Source organism: Hippopotamus amphibius, chromosome 3, assembly GCF_030028045.1.
Source record: "Hippopotamus amphibius kiboko isolate mHipAmp2 chromosome 3, mHipAmp2.hap2, whole genome shotgun sequence".
NCBI lineage: Eukaryota > Metazoa > Chordata > Mammalia > Artiodactyla > Hippopotamidae > Hippopotamus > Hippopotamus amphibius.
The window spans coordinates 131,184,805-131,204,724 of record NC_080188.1 but is presented as its reverse complement, the minus strand read 5'-3'; the positions used below and the strand labels follow the sequence as shown (position 1 = coordinate 131,204,724).

The window sequence follows — 19,920 nt, the reverse complement described above, 5'->3', positions numbered from 1 at the left end:
AAGGGCCAGAGGCCAGTGCTCCTCTGCCTCAGTGGCCCCAGCCTTGAGGAGCACAGCCCTGGCGGAGTTTCAGGGTGAAACTTGACACTGAACACACAGCCAGGTGACACTGAGGTGGGCTGGCCCCTAAGGGGACCCCAAACCTGAGGGCTCTCAGGCAACAGCTACATTTGAATCAAGTATTTCTTCCTGATGCCACTCAGGCCACCAGAGGCCACGTCTCTTTCTCAGTCTAAGGAACACATGCCAGCAATAGAATCTGTATCTCGATTACCTTTGAAACTCTCACTTCAAAGCCTATATAACACCGATTTTTAATTTCAGAATAAGCGATTGGGGCTACCTAAGTATGCCCAACTGTGGGCACACAGTTCAGTCTCTGAGGCTGTGACCTGTTCCCAAATTTTGATAATTTTCCTCCTTCATCAAATAAAAAAGATAGATGAGTGGCTGGACATGTGTGTGTCTGTGTCTGTGTGTGTCTTTGCATGTATGTATGTGTTTGCCTGTGTGTGTGTCTGTGTGTGTCTGTGTGTTTGCCTGTGTGTGTGTGTGTGTGTGTGTGTGTGTGTGTGTGTGTGGAGGACGTTTCACAGGGGACCACTCTTGGGCTCACCCGGCTCGTGGAATGAAGGAGCAGGCTTAGGAAGCGGAGATGCTGAGCTATGATGTAGAAGTGACAAAGGTCTCAGCCAATCCCTCGGGGGCCCCCGAGCTGGGATGGTCCCTCAGAGTTGTCTATTCAAGGCAACGAGCTGTGGCTTGGCCCTCCTGAATCCACCAGCCTTTGGAGGTGGGGCATCTACAGGCAGATATGAGGCGGCTCTCTTCAAGTGAGAGCAAGACCTACAGGAACACTCCTCTGAGCCACCAGCTGCCAACCTCCCCAAGGTGGGGAATCGATGCCTTAGTGGTACAGCACACTGAGACTTGGGAATGTGAAACTTGCTTCCAGAAACTGGGCCCCAGACCATCGGGATGGATCAGCGTGGTGTCAAGGGAGGGGAAGGCGGAAGGGGCGTGTGGGGTCTCATTCGTGTGGAAGCTTGTGATGGGTCCTATTGCCCCAGGAAATCTCAGGATGACTGATCTCCGTGGTGGGGATAAAGATGCAGCCAGCACATCCAGGAATGCAGGAAGAAGCTGGGTCACGTTGCACTAGCCACGCAGAGGGACCACCGTCCTGTCCCTAAGCTCTTCCATCCCACCTGCAGCTCCTCTGCCTGGATGCTCCCTGCCTCACCTACTGGACACTTTTTAAAGCACATATAAACTTTACTGCAGAATAGAAGGCACAATGTTCTGTCACACTGAAAGACTAGGCCTCCTGCCCTTAAATGTGACAGGCTGGAGTTGGCACCCATAGGACACTAAAGGCAGTGCTCAGAGAGGAGTCTCCTTAATTTCCAGACATGTATCCAAGCATCCAGGACAACTTGACAACATCACCCAGGGCCCTTGCTGTCATTCCTGGAAACCTAAAACGGTGGGCTGGGACCTTCAAAGAAGCTGTCTCAGTCAGCTTAGTTTACCTTATGCTGCATAACAAAAATCTCAGTGGCTTACACCAACTACAGAGGATTTCTCTCTGTGACAGCCCCACCCTGGTGGGCTGGGGCTGGTTTCCACTGCACGTTGGAAGAAGGGGCAACTCCATTGGGACCCTGCTGGTCTCTCAATGGAAAGATAAAAAGTGGCCCCATACCCAGGCCTGTAAGGACTTCCGCTCAGCCATGCCATACATCACACCAATCACGTAAGTCACGTGGCCCAGTCTGATCTCAACAGGCAGGAGATGGAGAATCCTCCCACAGGATGGGGCAGCAAATATTTGGACAATAATGCAATCCACTATCATGCAGAGCCAACTGACCAATGGCTTGGGCTCTCTGTCCCAGCCAGGTCAAACCAGAGAGGTAATGAGAGAAAGCCACAGTCACCAGGATTCTTTTTTTTTTTTTTTTAATTTTAATTTTTACGTTTTTTTATTTTTATTTTTTGGCCACACTGCACAGCTTGTGGGATCTTAGTTCCCAACCAGGGATTGAACCTGGGCCCCAGCAGGGAAAGTGCCAAGTCCTAACCCCTGGACTGCCAGGGAACTCCCTAGTGTTCATTTTCAATTATGTTTTGTCTTTATGTCTAAAGTGTAATTAGGTTTCTGTTTGTTTGTTTGAATTCACCTCAAAACTGGTGGTCAGTGTGCTCCACCCAGGAGAAAAGTTTGAAAAACAGTGTCTTGGACAGGAACTCTTGTTCACTGCTGATAGGAATGCAAAAATGGTACAGCCCCCTTGGCAGTGTCTCACAGAACTCAGCATACTCTTACCATACAATCCAGCAGCCATGCTCCTTGGTGTTTCCTCCCAGGAGTTGAGAACCTAGGTCCACACCAAATATCTGCACAGCTTTGTTCATAATTACCCAAACTTGGAAGCAACCAAGATGTTCTTCAGTAGGTGAACAGATAAATAAATAATTTGGTCCATCCAAACGATGGAATATTATTGAGAAATTTTTTTAAATGAGCTATCAAGCTCATTTGGAAGAAACTTAAAAAGCAACGTGAGGGGCTTCCCGGGGCTTCCCATGGCTTCCCGGGTGGTCCAGTGGCTAAGACTCTGTGCTCCCAATGCAGGGGGCCTGAGTTCGATCCCTGGTCAGGGAACTAGATCCCATGTGCCACAACTAAGAGTTCGCATGCCGCAACGAAGATCTGGTGCAGCCAAATAAATAATTTTTTTTTGTTTGAAGCAAAGGGAGACTTCCCTGGTGGCACAGTGGTTAAGAATCTGCCTGCCAATGCAGGGGACACGGGTTTGATCCCTGGTCTGGGAAGATCCCACCTGCCATGGAGCAACTAAGCTCGTGCGCCACAACCACTGAGCCCGCATGCTGCAACAACTGAAGCCTGCACACCCTGGAGCCCATGTTCTGCAACAAGAGAAGCCACCACAATGAGAAACCTGCACACCGCAACAAAGAGTAGCCCCTGTTCACCGCAAATAGAGAAAGCCCGTGTGCAGCAATGAGGACCCAATGCAGCCAAAAATTTAAACAAATAAAAAAGTTAAAAAATAAAAATTAAAAAAAGCCAATGAGGAAAGGCTCCACATTGTATAATCCAACCCTATGACATTCTGGAAAAGGCAAAACTATGGAGACAGTAAAATTTCAGTGGTCGCCAGGGGCTGGGAGGAAGGATGAACAGGCAGAGCACAGAGGATTTTTAGGGCAGTGAAACTACTCTGTAGGCTCCTGTAATGGTGCGTTCATATCCTTAGACATCTGTCCAAACCCACAGACTATCCAACATATGAAGGGTGAACTTATATAAAATACGGACTTTAGTTAATACCTAAATAATGTAGAAAAACTTTTTTTTTTTTAAGAAACATTGCTCTTGGGACAGATCGGGGGAGGGCAACTAGAGCTGTGGGCTGGCAGCCTGGGCTGTGTCCTGGCTGGATACTTTGCCGGTGAGGGACCCTGGGCCAGTGGCTTTGCTGTCCTCACCTGTAATGTGGGAAGCTAATCCCTCATTGACAGGACTGTCCTCGTGTCCACAGGGCCTGGCTGAGAGTGGAAATCAGGGCAGGGTAGCCCAAACTACAACTTATGTCCAAACGAAGGGGCTCTCCCCTTCTCTGGGAAGGCTTCCTCAGCTCTGAGGATGGCCCGCATTCACACTTACATGGAACCAGGAACCTCAGAGGCCTCCCCTGTCTGTTTTCCAGTCGTCCTCATGCCCCACCCAACCAGTCCATCAGCAAGTCCCATCAGCTCTCCCTCCCAATATATCACACAGCTCCCCCCACCCCACCTCCCACCCTGACCCCTCTGGTCCACTACTCTGTGAGCACTCCAGACCTCAGGGCCTTTGCATTGGCTGGTCCCTCTGCTGAAACCATCTTCTCCCAATTAACCCCCAGGACTTGCACCCCTCACTTCCACGGAGCTCAGATGTCACTTGGGGCGGGGGGTTGGAGGGGGCTTCCTGGCGTGGCCTGCTTTAAACAATAGCCCCCTGGCCCCAAGGCTCAGCTGTGTTTACTCCTAACACCACCATTACAGCTCATTTATCAGGTTTTATTGCATCACCTCCCACCATAGAGGCAGCTCCGGCCAGAGGGGCACTGTGTCCATTTCATGCATTGGGTGTCTCTGGTGCCCAGAACAGCATCTGGTGTGCTGGGGGCACTGGGAATATTTGCCAACCTGGTACCTCTGTTTGCGTGGCCACAGCTGCTCCTAAGTGGCCCCTACTTCGCTCTCCCCTCCGGGCAGCCTTCTGATGTTTCTGTCACCCCTGCTTCAATCCCCCCAAAGGACTCCCTACTGCCTGCACACAAAATCCAGCAACTGCCCCCAGCCCATCAGACCCAGGAAGGTCCAGGAGACCAGTGGGAGACTGGGGAGTGGGGAGGCCCGGCAGGTGTACTCTAGAAGGCACTCTTACATTGAATAACATTTACACCATGTGCCGGCCCAACACGCACCAGCAGGCCAGGCCAGCGCCAGGGGAGACCCCCAAGCAGCCCCCTCAGCCCTACTCTCCTGCCTCATCGGGACCCTCTGGCTCCAATACACTCACCCTGCCTCCCCCATCGCTAACCTTCCACCTACAGGCTCCCATCCAACCTTTGCACACAGGCGGGCGACATCCCATCCTATGGCTTCCTCTGAACACCCAGCTAAAGCGCCCTGCCCACCACTGCCCAGGGCAGTCCCTGCCCAGCCTCTGCCCCTTTCTCATCCCTGTGCTGCTTTATGGTTAGAGGCCTTACATTCTGTCTTCCCAACCTCGTCCATAAGAAGCTGCCCAGGTCACACATGTGACTCAAAATCCAGTGCTTTTTCCCTACGCAGGGCAACCTCTGGGTTTCTGCTATGATCTCCTGCCCAGGCGAGAAACTGGCCCCAGAAACCACTTTAGCGTCCCCTTCCCGTGTCCCTACACAGCGCTGGTGCTGCTTTAAGAAAGCCACCCTGAGTGACACCAGGAAGCTGGGTGGCAGGGGGCTGCATCCCCAGGTCTCATGCTGGGGGCCAGGGCTGTGTGCAGCAGAATGGAGGCAGGATACCTGGTCGGCATTGAGTCTGGGGTGGGGAGGTGCCCACCCCAGCCAGACTCTGTCCTCAGTAATGAATGGTCATTCAGGCAGGGTGCTGCTGCCCACGGACTCCCCGCTCACACCATCCTCCTTCTGCTAAGCCAGGCTGCGCTTCTACCTGGTCACACAGGCGGGCCTGGGGGAGGCCCCCATCCCAGAGGAGAGGTGCGGAGACTGAAGTCAGATCGCGGCAGGTCTAATTCCCAGGTTGTGTTCAGGCTGAGCTGAAGGCAGCAGGTCCCCCACTCTCATTTCCCAGGAGGGGCATTTCTCAGCCTCCAGCCCCAGCTGCACCTGGGGGCCAGTCCCCATCCCTCTCCTCCCCTACTCTTTCAGGCAGCTGGGGGAAGGGTAAGTTAATCGCAGGTCCGAACGCATCTCCAACAACCAGGCTTCAGCCGAGACTTTGACCCTGATCCGTGGGGGACATAAGTGTCGCAAACAGCCCCAAAACGGTTAACTTAAAAAAATACACCACCACTTCTCCACTTCCCCTGGCCTAAGGCACCAGCAAAAATACTGCTAGCCGTCCGTTTTTGCTATTTTACGTCACCCTTTCCATTGTAAGCCATAATTTTCAGAGGTTTATAGGTCAGCTATAAAAAAAAATAAACCTCTCCTTTTGACTAAAAGGGAGCACTTGGAAACTAGAAGGCTGGTGGGTGAGCGGGTGCACCCAGCCTGGAGTTAGTTCTTCCAGGGAAGCACCAGCACATCTCATGCCTCCCCACCCCAACTTGGCCCTGGGCACACCCCCGGTCCTCCCCCCTCCCTTCTTCCCGCGCAGGCCTGCAGGCTGCCCCTCCCCCATTGTGGGCGCCAAGAGGCCAGGAACACACCTGGGGTCCTGCAGGCCTCACCCTGAGGGACACCAGGGCCCACGAAGCTGGGGACTTTGGAGCAGTTGGGGCTCCACTTTTTGTGACGCCTGAAGAACTTAAAGCTCAGGTCCCCATTTGCAGGGCCTGTGACTGGCCCAGGCCCTGCAGGTGCCCACCTGAGTCCCACTGGGGCTTGGCCCAGGGCAGCAAGGGTGTGGGTGGTTTCCTTGGAGCCAGGGAAACAGTGAGCCTTGGTCTCCGCGCACAGCCCTGCACGGGGTGGGTGGATGTGTGTGTGTGTGTCTGTGTGTGTGTGTGCGTGATAAACCGAGAGCAAGGGCAGGCCGCTCATCCCTAAATTAGGGCCCTGGGGCAGGTGGGCATGGGCCAGCCCTGCCAGGAGAAAGTTCCCCTCCCTTTTGGGCTCCACCTGTGTTCTATCTCCCTAACTTTTGGGGGTGCCAGAGGAGAAAGCTGGAGGCAGTACAAGCACACAGGGAGCTGAGGTGCAGCATTGTTCGGCCTCTTTATTTAGAACCCGGCGGACGAGGAGCCGGGGCAGTGGTGCAGACGGCTCAGGAACCTTTTGTTTTTTTGTTTTTTGTTTTTTTAACAGATTTGTCTTCAAGTTTAAAATAATCATAATAGTAAAAAGAGACAGCGAAAGCGCGAAGAGACTGCAAGCTAGATGGGCTTGTACGGCAGCTACAGCTTGTGAGCGACCCCCTCCCCCCAGAGTCCGCTATAAAAAATAAATTTACATTTGTTGATAACCAGATGAGGGTGAGGTGCCTTTGGCATAACCAATAACCGAGCTATCGCGTGGCAGAGCGGCCCACGCCTCGACATAAATAGAAAATATAAGTTAGTATAACTTTAAAAACTTTTTGTACAAATATACATGTTTTTTTCTTTTTTCCTTTTTTTTTTCTTTTTTCCTTTTTTTTTTTTTTGCACTGAGTTTCAGCAGAGATTAAACATTTTATATAAATGACTCTTAAAGCTTTACACCTTGGGACCAGTGTACTCCTCGTGCAGAATACATTTAGATATAAAAGACGTTATTAATACATTGCACAGTTTTCAAACTTTAAACACAAAACCGAACGCTGCTCCGTCGCAGCTGCCGCCGGTTGCTGCTACATGCACGGTCCCAGCCGAGGCCCAGAGCTCCTCTCCTGTCCGCTGCCCAGCGGGCTCCCTCAGGGCTCTTCGGGCACGAGGCTGCGGGAGAGAGGTGCGGTGAGCGCGCGGGGCCGAGGGGCGGCCGGGACCCCGCGGGGCGCCCCCTCCCCGCCCGCGCGCGCGCGCGCCGGGCTGCCGCGCTCACCTCTCATCGCAGCCGCTTGCGCGGGGTTTGCTCAGCCGAGCCGACGGCTGGAGCGGCGCCAGGCGCGGCGCATCCCGCGGGAACCTCGTTCGACGCCTTGGCTTCGGGCGCGGGTCTCTTGCGCTTGGCGAAGAAGTCTGCGGGCGACAGCGCGCGCAGCCTGGCTCAGGGCGGGGCTGGCCGGGGAGCCCAAGAGGGGGCCGGGAGGGGGCGCGGGCGGCCGGCCGGCCGGGGTGGGGGCGCCGGCCCCGCCCGCGCCGAGGTCCGCGGCGGGTCAGCTTTGTTTACGTCGCCGCGCAATGTGCTGTGTAAGCATTTCCCCTTGTCCCGCGGCCAAGCCCCCCGGGGCTCCCGCCGCGCTTAACCCCCTCCGTGCCGCAGTCGCCGCGCCGGCCGCGCCCCAGGAGGGTCTCCAGCGGCCGGGGCGAGGATGGCGCTCGCAGGGGGCCAGAGCACGCCCTCCCAGCCCTCCCGGCGCGAGCCTCTCCGGGGCACAACAGCAGGGCGGGGACCGGGTGCGGGCGCAGCCTCGCCCCGCGTGCTGCGGGCCCTTTAACGCCACGGAGGAGGCGGGGACCAAGGGAGGCCCCCGAGGGCCGGGGAGCCCGGCCGGCCGGACAAAGCAGGGCCGGGCCGGGCCGGGGCGGGGCCGCGCGGGACTCACCGGAGATGAGAGGCCCGGACAGCTTCTTAATCGCGGCGCCTCCGGCGGCGGCAGTGGTGGCAGCGGCGGCGGCAGTGGCGGCGGCGGCGTTGGTGTTGGTGGCAGTGGCGGCAGTGCCCGGCGCGGGGCGCCCCGAAATCCCTGAGTGCGGCGGCTCGGCCAGGGGCTCCTGGCTGCGCGGCGGCGGGACCGCCTCCTGCTCGGCGCTCTCCTGCGGCGCCGGGGCCGGGGCCGGGGCCGGCGCTACGGCCGGGCCGCTGGACGGCGACGCCGGCGCCTCCCCGAGGCCGTCGAGGGACTCATCGGCCGGCGGCCCGGGGGGTGGGCTACTGCCCGCGCCGTCCGGGCGGGGACGAGGCGCCAGGAGCAGGCGACAGCGCCCCACCTGCACCGTCTCGCGGTAGAAGGCGGGCACGGAGTCGCTGTCCACCTCGGTCCACTGCAGGCGCCCGGGGCCCCGCAGTGGCACGTCCTGCTGGAAGTTGTAGTCCCAGCGACGCTGGTCCTCGGCGCTCAGCTCGGCCAGGCGCATCTGCAGCTCGCGGCTTAGCTCCTCGTGGTCCACGGGCCCGAAGAGGCTGCGGCAAGCGCTGGTGCGCGCGAACAGGGGAAAGGTGCGGCGGGCGACCAGGCGCTCCATTGCCAACACGCTGCGGAGACACACGTCGGACATGTCCGGGGGCTGCGCGGGCCGGGCGGCGGGAGAGGAGAGGAGAGGAAAAGGAGGAGGAGGAGGAGAGGAAAGGAGGGCGGAGACCGGGCGCAAGTGAGACCCCGTGCAGCCGGAGTCTGCATTTGCAAAGAGGAACCCGGCTGGAGGGCGGCGCGGCGGCTACCTGGCTGTCGAGCCGCGGACTGCTCCTGAGCCTCGCTCGCTGTGTCGTCCGGCCGGCGGCCGCGCCCCCTCCGTGCCTGTCCTCGCTCGTCCGGCTGGCTCTGGCCTGGCTGGCACCCACCGAGCGCAGAGCACTTGGCCTGTGGAACGCCCAGTCCTCGCGCGCCCCTTTATACGCGAGGGTCCCACCCCCCGCGCGCGGGCCCCGCCGCTATTAGCATAATGTAGTATTTTCAGTTTCGACAACACCGCGGAGATTGGCCGGCGCCCGGCTGCCCCCGCCCCTCCGGCCGTCCGGCCCCCGCCCGCCGCCCATTGGCCCCGCGCACACACCCACCCGAGGGCGGGGCGGGGCGCGAGGACCGATTGGCGCGGCGCGGGGCGCGCGCAGCGGCGGGGGCGGGGGCGGGGCGCGGGGCGGGGCCGGAGTTAAAGGGTGCTGCGGGCGGTAACGTGACACCGCGGCGCCCCGCCCCCTCGCCCCATCCCCCCCGCCCCCACCCCAGCCCCCGCCCCCCGCCGGCTCCTTTGTCTGCAGGCGGGGGCTGCTCGGCGGCGGTGGCGCGGCGCCCCCCCCACCCCGCCCTCGGCGGGCGCGCCCTACCCGGCGCGGCGGGCGACGACCCCCGGCGGGACCGGCGTCCTGCCTGGCCCGACTCGCCCCCCCGGGGCGCCCAGCCCCGCCGCCTGCGCTCGCCCTTGGGCCTCTCGGGCCCGTGGACTGGCCTTTAAGCCGCCGCGGCCAGCTTGTCCCTGGCTGGAGCTAGCTGGGGTCTTCGGCTGCCCCCGCGCGGCCCGCTGCGCCCGAGGCGTGTGTCCTGGGCAGGGTTCCGCGCACCTGGAGCCCTGACACACCTGCTAGACCTAAGGCCCACGAGCGAGCGCGGAGGGGGCCCGGGGGAGGCAGGCTCTGCACCGCTCTTTCTCCAAGGGCGAGGGGGCGGACACCTTGGGCACCGGCCCACGATCGCGCGAAGCCAGGGTCTGAAGGATCCGGCCCTTGGGGCCGCGCGCCCTGCGCAGTGGATGGGGGACTGGCCGTCCCCATCCTGAGCTGTACCCATCATGTCACTGATGGGTGCTCGGCCACCTCGGGCTCGGCCAGGCAGGGGGTCCGAACTGCCCAGGCTGGCTGGCTGGCCTGCTGCAGGCTGCTGTGTTGGATGTTGTACAGGGCACTGGAGGCTTCTCCACTAGGGTGGGCCGGGCCCTGCCCAGCCTGGGACCCCAACTGCATATGCGGATCCTCTGGGCCAGCCTTATCCCTTGTCACACAGGGAACCCAGATGGGTGGGGGTGGGGGCAGCAGTAAGCAGCCGCGTGGGTGCTCCGGCAGCCCTGCTCCAGCTGCTTATAGGAGCTACACCTCTCTTCCTTCATCCTGGAAGGCTCACACCCCCTCATTTGTGCCCAGCAAACGTGTTGGTTGGGAAGTACACCCTAAGAGTGAGTGACAGGGCATGCGAGCCAGTGGGCCCTCCCACAGTGTCAGGGAGAGGAGAAGCAGCCCAGAAAGGAAAGGACCTGCCAGGCAGCGCCCACGACCCTGCTCCCCTGCTCCTTGGTGTGGCCCTTAGCCCTCCGCAGTGGCTGTCCCATCTGGGCCATGCTGCAGGAGACCATTACTCTCTGCAGCTTTCCCCATGGCCCAGCCTGTCACGATGCTGGGAGCCTAGGAAATGCCTCCAGCCGCCCAGGTGGGAAGGGCTGCCAGGCACCTGCTGGAGGGCCCCGGCAGGGCCCTGAGCTCCCAGCGCCTGCCCTGGGTGAGTCCACGAGCCCAGTGAGAAAAGTGAGGTGAGGCTGACCCATCCCACCCTGCCTGCCTCCTGCCTTCTCCACAGGGTCAGGTGGGTTCCAGGACACTTCAGGGATGGGACTCCATGCTAACATGCAGACGTGTCCTAGAGGAGGCTGGGGGGGGGGGGGGAGGTTGGGGGGGAACAGGAGCTGGCACCAGCCCAGCTAAGGGACAGGGCAGGTTGCCACTCTTGGCGCTTGAGAGTAGGACCAAAGTGAATGATTCGTGTTACATTTCTTTATTCTTTTCTGTACACTCTGTTCCAGGTTTTCCACAAATACAGATGCTACAGTTTTTTTTTAAAGATTCATTTGGCTGTGCCAAGTCTTAGTTGCAGCATGCAGGATCTTTAGTTGTGGTATGCAGGATCTAGTTCCCTGACCAGGGATCGAACCCACGCCCCCTGCATTGGGAGCTCAGAGTCTTAACCACTGTTCCACCAGGGAAGTCCCTACAATTTTTTATCTTCAGAAAAATAAAGAGAAGATGACAAACGCTCCCCTGGCCCTGTGGACCCCTGGGCCCGGCTGATATCCCCTGGCCTGGGGTTAGAAGGCAGGGCCTTGCCCCACCCTAGTGCCACCGCCACACCAGCCTCCCCAGAGGCCACGTGCACAGGGCCACAGTGGGTAGTGACCACAAAATGTGGAACCACATGGCCCCAGGATTTCCCAAGAGGTCAGGGTGCCCTGGCTCCAACCATCCAGGAGGGCTGGCCTGGGAAGGGGCCAACCCCAGCTCAGGCTCAGCCTCCAGGCTGTCTCCCTCTGACAGGACTGAAGCCACCCCACTCCCCACCCTGCTCTGGACACCCAGGGGAGCCAGCACTCTCCTCCCTGGCAGGGACTGCCCCCGGTATGAAGTCCCCAAGGGCAGGGGACCTAGTGCACGCTTAATAAATTACAGGAGCTAACCCTGCACCAGACCTCCTGCAATCCTGCCCTTCGCGTGCACAGTCCGGTCCCGGGACGGGCTTGGGAGGACCATCCCCACTGCCTTGGGTGCACACCGGACACCTCCGTGGGTGCTGGCAGAGCAGGTGGGGCTTAGGGCCCCCACAGTGACAAGCCCAACAGCATGTGACTTGGAGTCCTGTCTCCGAGGACTGGGAGTGGGTGTCCCATACACACTGGGTCACACAGCATGGCAGCTGTGGAGCCCTCGGCCCCCCGAGCCTGCACAGGGTAGTTTCAGTGGATCCCTTCCTGGGTCTCACCTGTTTTACAGGGGAGGGAACAGAGAGCTGGAGGCTTGGAGCCAGAGAGGCCAGGTCAGCTGCCAGGGCCCCCCCCACCAGTCGCTTGGCTTCCTAGTTATATTTCTCCAGGGGCCGTGGGGACACCTCCTCTCTCGGCCACCTCGTTAGAGCAGGGAGCTGACCTTCTGAGTCTGTGACCTTGAATTTGATCAAGGATGGTACCCACTGGCTTACTGAACCTACTGGTCCCAGGTGTGGGCTGGGTCTCTCCCTGAGCCAGGGACAGACGGGGCTGGGGGGACAGCTGGGGGGCTGGGGGGATGGGAGCTGGGGGCCTGCACTAAGAGGAAGCCCAGTCCTCCACCCCAAGGGGCTCTGACGAGCAAACACCTGTCTAGGTGCAACAGCCAGGCTCTACTTTTGTAATTAAAAATGTATCCAAAGGGAAAAAGTGTGCAACACGAACAACGTTTGAGCAGACAGCAGAACCAGGGCGGGGCGGGGCTGCTCTAGCCCCCCAAATCCTGCCCGTGTGGGAGCCAGTGCCTGTTTCCAGCAGGGGGTGGGGGGCAGTCCTAAGCACCGGGCAGCCTGCTGGCATCCTACAGGTACATCTCTGTAGCTCTCACCTCATCCAGCTGAGGATTGAGGAGCAGCAGAGTAAAAGCCGTGAAGCCGTGAGCTCGCCAAACTTTTTCCTTTTCCCCTGAGCACACAGACGGATCCTGTCCCCATCCTCTTTGCAGCCCAGTGGGGGGGGGGGGGGAGGGCAACGCACAGAACCAAGCAATCCTCCTCCTCCCCTCCCCACTGCGGGGTAGGGGTGGGGTGGGGGGACCCTGGGGGCAGCAGGGCTTGCAGGCGGCAGGAGTCCTGAAAGCCCAAGCGGGAGAACCACCAGCCCCAGCAGCGCCCTCTGCACACCACCTGACCATGATGGGACTGAGAAATGAACTTTTATTGCATCTTCAATCACTAAAAAGTGAGAGTTGTATGTTATAGACACCACCTCCCCTGACACACATATATGGCAGGGGTATATCCCGGTTGGCATTTTCTAGGTGAGAAAACGAAGGTTCAGGAAGATTCAAGGACCTGCTCCAGCTTAGGGTGGTGAAGGCCCTGGTGGGCGTTAGTCCTCACAGCGCCCCACAGTCGGTGGTACTGTGGGCTCTTTCTCCAGGGAGGAGAAACATGCTTGCGGGAGTGCGTGGCCGAACCTGGTCCCTGGTGTCGCGGAAGCGCCATCCTCAGCCGCGTGCTGTCCCCTGGTGGCAGACTTCCGCACCAGCGGCCTCTCTGGCTACCCCAGACCTCCCTTCCCCGGGGGGACCCCACTGGGCAGCGTGTGTGCCGGGGCCTGTCCCCAGCACTGCTCCTGGGGACGCTGCAAGGGGTGTCTGTGTCTGTGCCCCTCCCACAGCTCCCTGACTGCTATCCAGGGTGATGCCCCGCCTGAGGAGTCTGGAGGGACATGACAAACGCTGACCACACCAGCTACCTCGAGCATGCCCTGCATCAGGGCTGGACTCCTTGCCTCATTTAATGCTTCCAAGAACCTGCAGAGACAGGCGTTCTGATGCCCGTTTGCCAAGGGAGGAACCTGAGGCTCAGAGAGGTTAAGGAACCTGCCTGCGATCGCCCAGCGCTCAATGGCAGCTGACTTGTGCCTCTGGCCCAGCCCTGAGCCCCTCCAACTGACTGCTATCAGGGGCCAGTAGGCACAAAAGTGGGAGAGGAAAAAAGTCAAGGGTCCCGAGGTTAACCTCCCCTGACACCCCCCAAGCCCTGCAGCCAGGGGCGGGCACCTATGGGGATATTGCCCTGTCCAGGGATAGCTGACCCCTGCAGTTCATCCCGCCAGGGAGGTGACCAGCCTCCCACTCAGCCAGGTCTCCCGTCCCATGTGCAGATCTTAGCTTGTCCACCTGGCACCCAGCAGGGTAAGGCCCTCGCAGCCCCACCAGCCCACCCAGTGTGCCTGGGGAGTCAAGGCGCATCGCCCAGGGTGCACTTCACCAAGGCCCTGGACCAGCCTGGCAGGCCCCCTGGGGGGGCCGCTGCCCCTCTAAGCCTCACCTTCTCCTGGGTAAGATGGGGCCTGGAGGCCCCAGGGGCATGGAGAGTTACAGATTAACCAGCCAGCCCCCAGGGACGGGCGGATTGGCCCAGCTCTGCGCCCGGGGGCGCAGGGGGAGGTTTCCTGGCGCCCTTGGTGGGGGCCCAGCGCGCGCCGCGAGAATGTTCCTCCCGCACCGAGTTCCCGCGCTCGGCTCGCCCCGCCCCCATCCCCCCACCGCAGGACGGGCTGTTCTCGGGGCGGATGCCAGGCACGTCCTCTGCAGGTGCCGGCCTCCCTCCGGTGACGCGTCCACAAGCCTCACAACGCGAATCCGAAGCTCAGATTACAGGGACTGCCTTGTGTTCGAGGTCCGGGCCGGGGTCCTCACTCCCCGCTACCCCAAGTCGGCGGGAGGGGCTGGGCAGGCCTGGGGGAGGAGCGAGAGGGAACCGGAATAGCCTTGGACGTGAGAGCTCCTCCACCCCATCTCCAAAATGGACGCAAGCTGCTTCCCCCAGGGGGAAGGTCTCTCAAGCAGGGAGACCCCCTCGTCCCACCTTGCCTGGGGCTTCTCTGGTTTCAGTCCTGAATGTCCCAGGAGCCCCTGGACCACTGGTCATCCGAGGCTCCAGACAGACCCTCCCAGGGCTGAGGAGGGGTCCTGGGGCAGGGGGCAGGCACCAAGGAGGGTCTCAGGGCCCATTTCAGACACCCTCGGTGGCCAGCTCTGAGTCCCACCAGGCCCCCCTCCTCCTCCCCACCTGCAGGACACAGAGCGGACTGTCCCCAGGGCCAGAGGCTCATTTTGCCAGGAAAGCAACAACAAAAGTGTATCAGGAATGAGCAGATGCCCCCACCCAAGCCTCATGCCCACCATGCCCCCCAACTTCCTGTCTAGTCTTGTTGAGCTAGTGGGGTCCCCTGTGAGTCTGCATGTTCTGCCCACAGGGTACAACAGAGACACCCCCCCACCCTGCTTCCAACACCCCCACGTGGTGTTCAGAGCAGCTGAAATGCCAGGGAGGAGACCCGACGGTCCCCATCCCTCCCCACAGCAGAGGGACAGCGTGGCCGGCCGCCGTGGAGGAACGAGGGGCAGGGGCTTCCTCGGCCTCAGGAGACTTCGTCTGAGACTTCAGTGGAGCACCTAGTGTTCAGCCGGCACTGGGACACCCCCAGCAAGTCAGGGCAGGATGAGGGAGCAGCTGCCAGCCCGCTGCCCGTCCACAGTCAGGGGAGGAGGGCAGCCCTCCCCACTCCATCCCCTCCTCCATCCACTGACTCTCCACGTGTGCCCACCTCCCCCCAGCTGGGCTGCCCAGGTGACCAGCAGCTGATCAAGACAGGCCAGGCGGTAAAAGCAGGATGCAGCCAGGGCTGTGCAGAGCAGGGGCTCAGCAGAAGGGGTGCCTGTCCCCTCCCTCCCCCAGTGGCCCGGGCAGGGGGGCCACGACCGTCCCCCATGTGAGCGGCAGCCCCTGGGCCCCTGGCCAGCCTGGCCCAGGCTGCCTGCCCGCCCGCAGCCGCCTCGAGGCCCCAGATTGGGCGCCTGCTGCCCCCTGGTGTCCACAAAGGGCACCTCCACCCACAGCCGGAACAGCCAGCCCACTGGGGACGGGAAGGCCAAGGGCAGACCCTGAGCAGCCCCCCGCCCCCTAGCTTCCAGCCTCCCACCTTCCCCTGTCCCCATCGCCTGCCCGCACACCTCACTCACTTCTCATCCTGTGGGTGCCTTGGGCAAGGGCCTCACTCTGTGACCCAGAGTTTCCTCGAGTCTAAGTTAGGGGCGGGGTCTGCCCAATGTGGCCAGTCAAGGATGTGCCTGGGGAAGCCTTCATTTCAAAAACAAACCCCAGCACCCCAAGGTGCTTGAGGTGGGGGGTGTCCCTCCCACCTTAGTGGGAAATAGCGTGGCGGCCCCTCCTGTCTCCAGGGTGGGCAGGGGGCCAGGGAGCCAAGGAGCAGGGAGAGGAGAGAAAAGACAAAGAGGCCACAGACCCCAGGTGAGGGCCTCCCCTCCCTCTCCCCTCCTCCCCTCCATCCTCCACCCCTCCTTCCCCCTTCCTGTCCCTTCCCTTCCCCCTTCTCCCTCCCTCCCTCCCTCCCTCCTTCCCTGGAGCCTCCCTGCAGCCCCTCCTCATCCCCAGCTCCTCCTCTTCCTCTTCCTGCCTGGTCCTGCCAGGGGCCCGGCCTCACCCCAGCGGCCTCTGCCTTCGTGCTCTCCATCAGTGCTGCTGGTCACTGGGCCTCTCTGTAAGGCCCGCACCTCGCCACCCCTGCCGGCCACCTGGGCCTGGGGGGCTGTGTGTGGACCTCCGCTTATGAAGCACAGCTGAGGGATGCCCTGGAGGTCCAGTGGTTAGGACTGGGTGCTTTCACTGGCGGAGGCGGGGGTTCAATCCCCGGTCAGGGAACTGGACTCTGGCCCACCTAACAACATCAACGACCAAACCAGTAATCATAACTCCCATTCTGGGCTGGGAGCGAAGGCCCGGCAGGCATCTGGGCAGACACAGGCCCTCAGGGCAGAAGTGCCAGGCTGGGAGAGCGACAGACAAGACAGCAGCCTTGAAGGGACACGTTTGCCCCACAATCTCCACCAGCTGTCCACACCCCGAAAATAAACCCACACCCTAAGGGAGCCCTGTGGGCCGCCAGGCCAGGCCTAGGGTCCACGTCCACCTGCCCGCAGTCAGGCACACACCCTGAAGCTCCACAGCTGCTGGGGCAGTCGTGCTATGATGGTGGGAAGTGGGGTACACTGGGAGCCCCCGCAGGCGCCACCCCAGGTTTGAGATGAGGAGAAGGCGCCTTGGAAGGGAGGAGGTCCCAGGCAGGGAGGTGGCCATGCCTAGGCCTTGAGGGCCTTCACAGCCCATGGCAGCAGGTGCCCAGAGAGTGAGCGGGGAATGGGCTGGGTGGGGGCCAGGTGGGGGCTGGAGTGGGCCGCAGGCTTGCAGGGCCTGGGGCTCCATCTGGCCCAGGAGCTGGCCACATCCTAAAGGTACCAGGGAGCCCCCAAGGGTTCTAGCTGGGGGTCCAGGGTCCTGTGGTTGAGTGGTGGGTGCAGGTGCCAGGCCAGGGGCTGGGGCCCCGGGAGAGGCCAGGTCTGAGGCCCCCGGGAGCCTGGGATGGGGGGTAGGAGGAAGGAGAGGGAAGCAAGTTGGGAGGATGGTGCCAGGAGGTGCCTCGTGGCGCTGGCGTGCAGGTGGGGGCTGAGAGGCAGCAGGCCCTTGGTGGGGGGCAGGAGGGTGTGGCCACAGCCCACGGCTGCCCCCAAGGTGCCAGTGGGCCCAGATCCCTGCTGGTGGCGTCTGCCTTTTCCACCTGTGTCCACTCTGTGCTGGCAGACTTTGCGCAGCAAGAGGAATAGGACAGAGGCAAGGTAAGGGGCTCTGCCTCGTCGAGGGGCAAATCCGTGGGCTTTGGAGTTGGGCAGAGTGACTGCCTCTTCCTGGCTGTGTGACCTTCGGCAAATGCTTAACCTCTCTGTGCCTCTGCTTTCTCATCTGTATGGCTCCTGATGAGGCTCGGAGGCCACATCCGTACATGCCGGGCACAGTGGCCCCCTCCTTGAGAAGGAGGCATCACCCTCCCCATCACCTGTCCCTCCAGACCTGGAGAGGGGGCAGGGCACAGCTGAGCCCTGAGCACCCCTGCTGCTGCCTTTGTGACAAAAACTGGACATCGGCTCTGAGCCCCAGGAAGTGGGCTGGCAGGGAGACTCCGACCCCAGCAAAGGCATTTGCACCCCCAAATCACGTGCAGTCCCCTAATAAGTCGTCAGACAGGATGAAGCAGCATTTACATAACAAGCAGTGTGGGCAGTGCCACCACCGCACACGGGAAGGGGTGGGGGGGCTCTGCGGGACACAGATCACGGCGACTGGTGGGTCTGTGTTCATGCAACATGGGCTGCTCCAAGCCGCTGCACACATGCCCGTTGCTCGGCAGTGTCCCTGGTCAGTACCCAGCTGCTGCTGGCAGCACACCTGCCCTGTGCCAGGCAGCCAACCTGGCCATGAAATTTAGGTACAAATTACTTCATTTAATCCTCACATGTATCCTATGAGGGAGGAGTCAGCATTGTCCCATTGTGCAGATGGGGAAACTAAGGTTTGAGAGGATGAGACGCTTGTCAAGCCTGGATAAGCCATGGAGAGGCTAGCCCAGCAGGGCTGCCTTCAGGGCCGGTCTGGTCCCGGCAGCCACCGTGGGTGGCATGACCCTGGGCAGCCCCTCCTCCTCAACTGGCACATCAGGGCCTGGACCAGGGCTCTCTGACTTGTGCCCTCCTCTGTCCTCACCCGTCCATCCAGCAGGGCTAAGTTCCACTGGTGGGCGGGCAGAGCGAGAGGCCAGGGCCATCCCTCATGCCCCTCCGGTTTGCAAAATGCATGCGAGACCTGGCTGCCCCAGCGCTGGGCATCGCAGCACAGGCCCAGGGGTGGGAGGCAGCAGGAGCCCTAGAAACTCCCCGCCAGGTCCCAGGGCTCCCAGAGCAGAGAAGGGAGGCTGCTGCTTGTCCCCTCTTGAGGTGTCATCTTGGCTGCCCCCAACAGAAACCAAATAGCCAGGACTTCCCAGGTGGCCAGTGGGTAAGAATCCGCCTGCCAATGCAGGGGACATGAGTTCAATCCCTGGTCCGGGAAGATTCCATATGCCGCGGAGCAACTAAGCCCGTGCGCCACAACTACTGAGCCTGTGGGCCACAACTACTGAGCCCATGTGCTACAACTACTGAAGCCCATGCTCCACAACAAGAGAAGCCACTGCAATGAGAAGCCCACGCACCACAATGAAGAGTAGCCCCCACTCACCACAACTAGAGAAAGTTCGCGTGCAGCAGAAGACCCAACACAGCCAAAATAAAAATAAAATTAATTAATTAATTAAAAAAACCAAAAAACAAAACAAAAAAAACACATAGCCAGGCTCCCTGAAACTGCCATACAGGCAGGGGGAGGCATGGTGCCAGCCAGGGGGGTTCTCCGGGTAAGAAAGGGTGTGTGGGTTTGTGACTTCTCTCCTGGGGTCCTGGAAGTCCTTCCTGCTTCTTCCTGGATTCTCTACTGAGATCCCGATGGGTGGAAATTCCAGACCGCACTGAGTGTGGGATGGACAGTCAGAACATGGGGCAGTCCCTTCCAGTGTGGGATGAGGGACCCAGACCGGAGGAGGTGGTGCTTGGGGAGACGCGAAGGCCCCTCTAGGTCCCAAGATCACGTGCTTGTTGTGGGGACGGACGCACCGGGAGCACGTGGAGAGGAGCACGTTCTTGCCACGTGAAGTTGAAAGGCTCACCTTGTCCTGATTCCAGGCCGCCCTTCTGCCCTCTCACCACCCTCCTCCAGTCCCTTGCCAGGCCAGACCACCAGCTGCTAGCCACTCCCTGCCCCGCCCCCCGCCCCCGCCTTCCTGGATGAACACCCCTCCTTTGAAGCTGTAGCTCCTGCCCAAGTATGGAACTCCGGGTGATGTATTCCTCTGGGGCCCCGGAGATGGGGCCTGTGACCTTGCAGTGCCCACCCCCGCTCTGCTGCCGCAGCTGTGCCCCACCCTCCAGCACAAGGCCTAGCCTCCTGGGACCCATGAGGGAGGGGGACCAGTTGGCCGGGCCTGTCCAGGACTGTTCCTGTCTCCCCATAGGAAGCCCCATGTTCCAGGCAAGACAGGGACTTTGGCACCTCTTTGAGGGTCCCAAGAGCAGGGTTCCCTGGTTCTCCTCTCCTCTGGTCTTGGGAGAAAGGGGACACGGCCATCCCACAGTGTACCCTGGCCGTCACCTGAGGGCCCCGGGGTCTCCAGTCCACAGGCCTCTCGCCCAGAGGCCACCTCCAGCAACCTTCTCAGCCGTGCTTCCCTGTCAAGGCTGTCTCCCTCTCAGCTGTGGCCATCGGCTGGCATGAGTCCCTGGACTGAGTGACTCATACCCCACCACCCCACCACGTGGGACCCTGCATCCCTGCACAGGGCCAGGCCCAGGGCATAGCTCAGTGGGTGAGCGGTGGGACCCCAGGCCTCTGGCCTCAGAGCAGCCTGCTGCCCTCCCTGTGCCTGGATGCTGGGGCCGGGGTCCCTGCATCCCTAGAGGT

At 60.8% G+C, this 19,920-nt stretch overlaps 1 protein-coding gene across 2 annotated transcripts; it reads right to left on the bottom strand.

Moving 5' to 3' along the window:
* Positions 1–6,442: 6,442 nt before the first annotated feature.
* CDKN1C (cyclin dependent kinase inhibitor 1C) lies at positions 6,443–8,934 on the bottom strand. Of its 2 annotated transcripts, XM_057728045.1 has the most exons (4): positions 8,766–8,934; positions 7,930–8,579; positions 7,266–7,402; positions 6,443–7,159 (listed from the first exon to the last, which is right to left on the bottom strand). In XM_057728045.1, the coding sequence occupies exons 2-3, from the start codon at positions 8,567–8,569 to the stop codon at positions 7,269–7,271; spliced, it is 774 nt and encodes a 257-aa protein (XP_057584028.1). In that variant the 5' UTR covers positions 8,570–8,579; positions 8,766–8,934; the 3' UTR covers positions 6,443–7,159; positions 7,266–7,268. The 2 variants fall into 2 exon arrangements, with proteins under 2 accessions (XP_057584028.1, XP_057584026.1); XM_057728043.1 differs by lacking the exon at positions 8,766–8,934 and having other exon boundaries at positions 7,930–8,602.
* Positions 8,935–19,920: the final 10,986 nt, after the last annotated feature.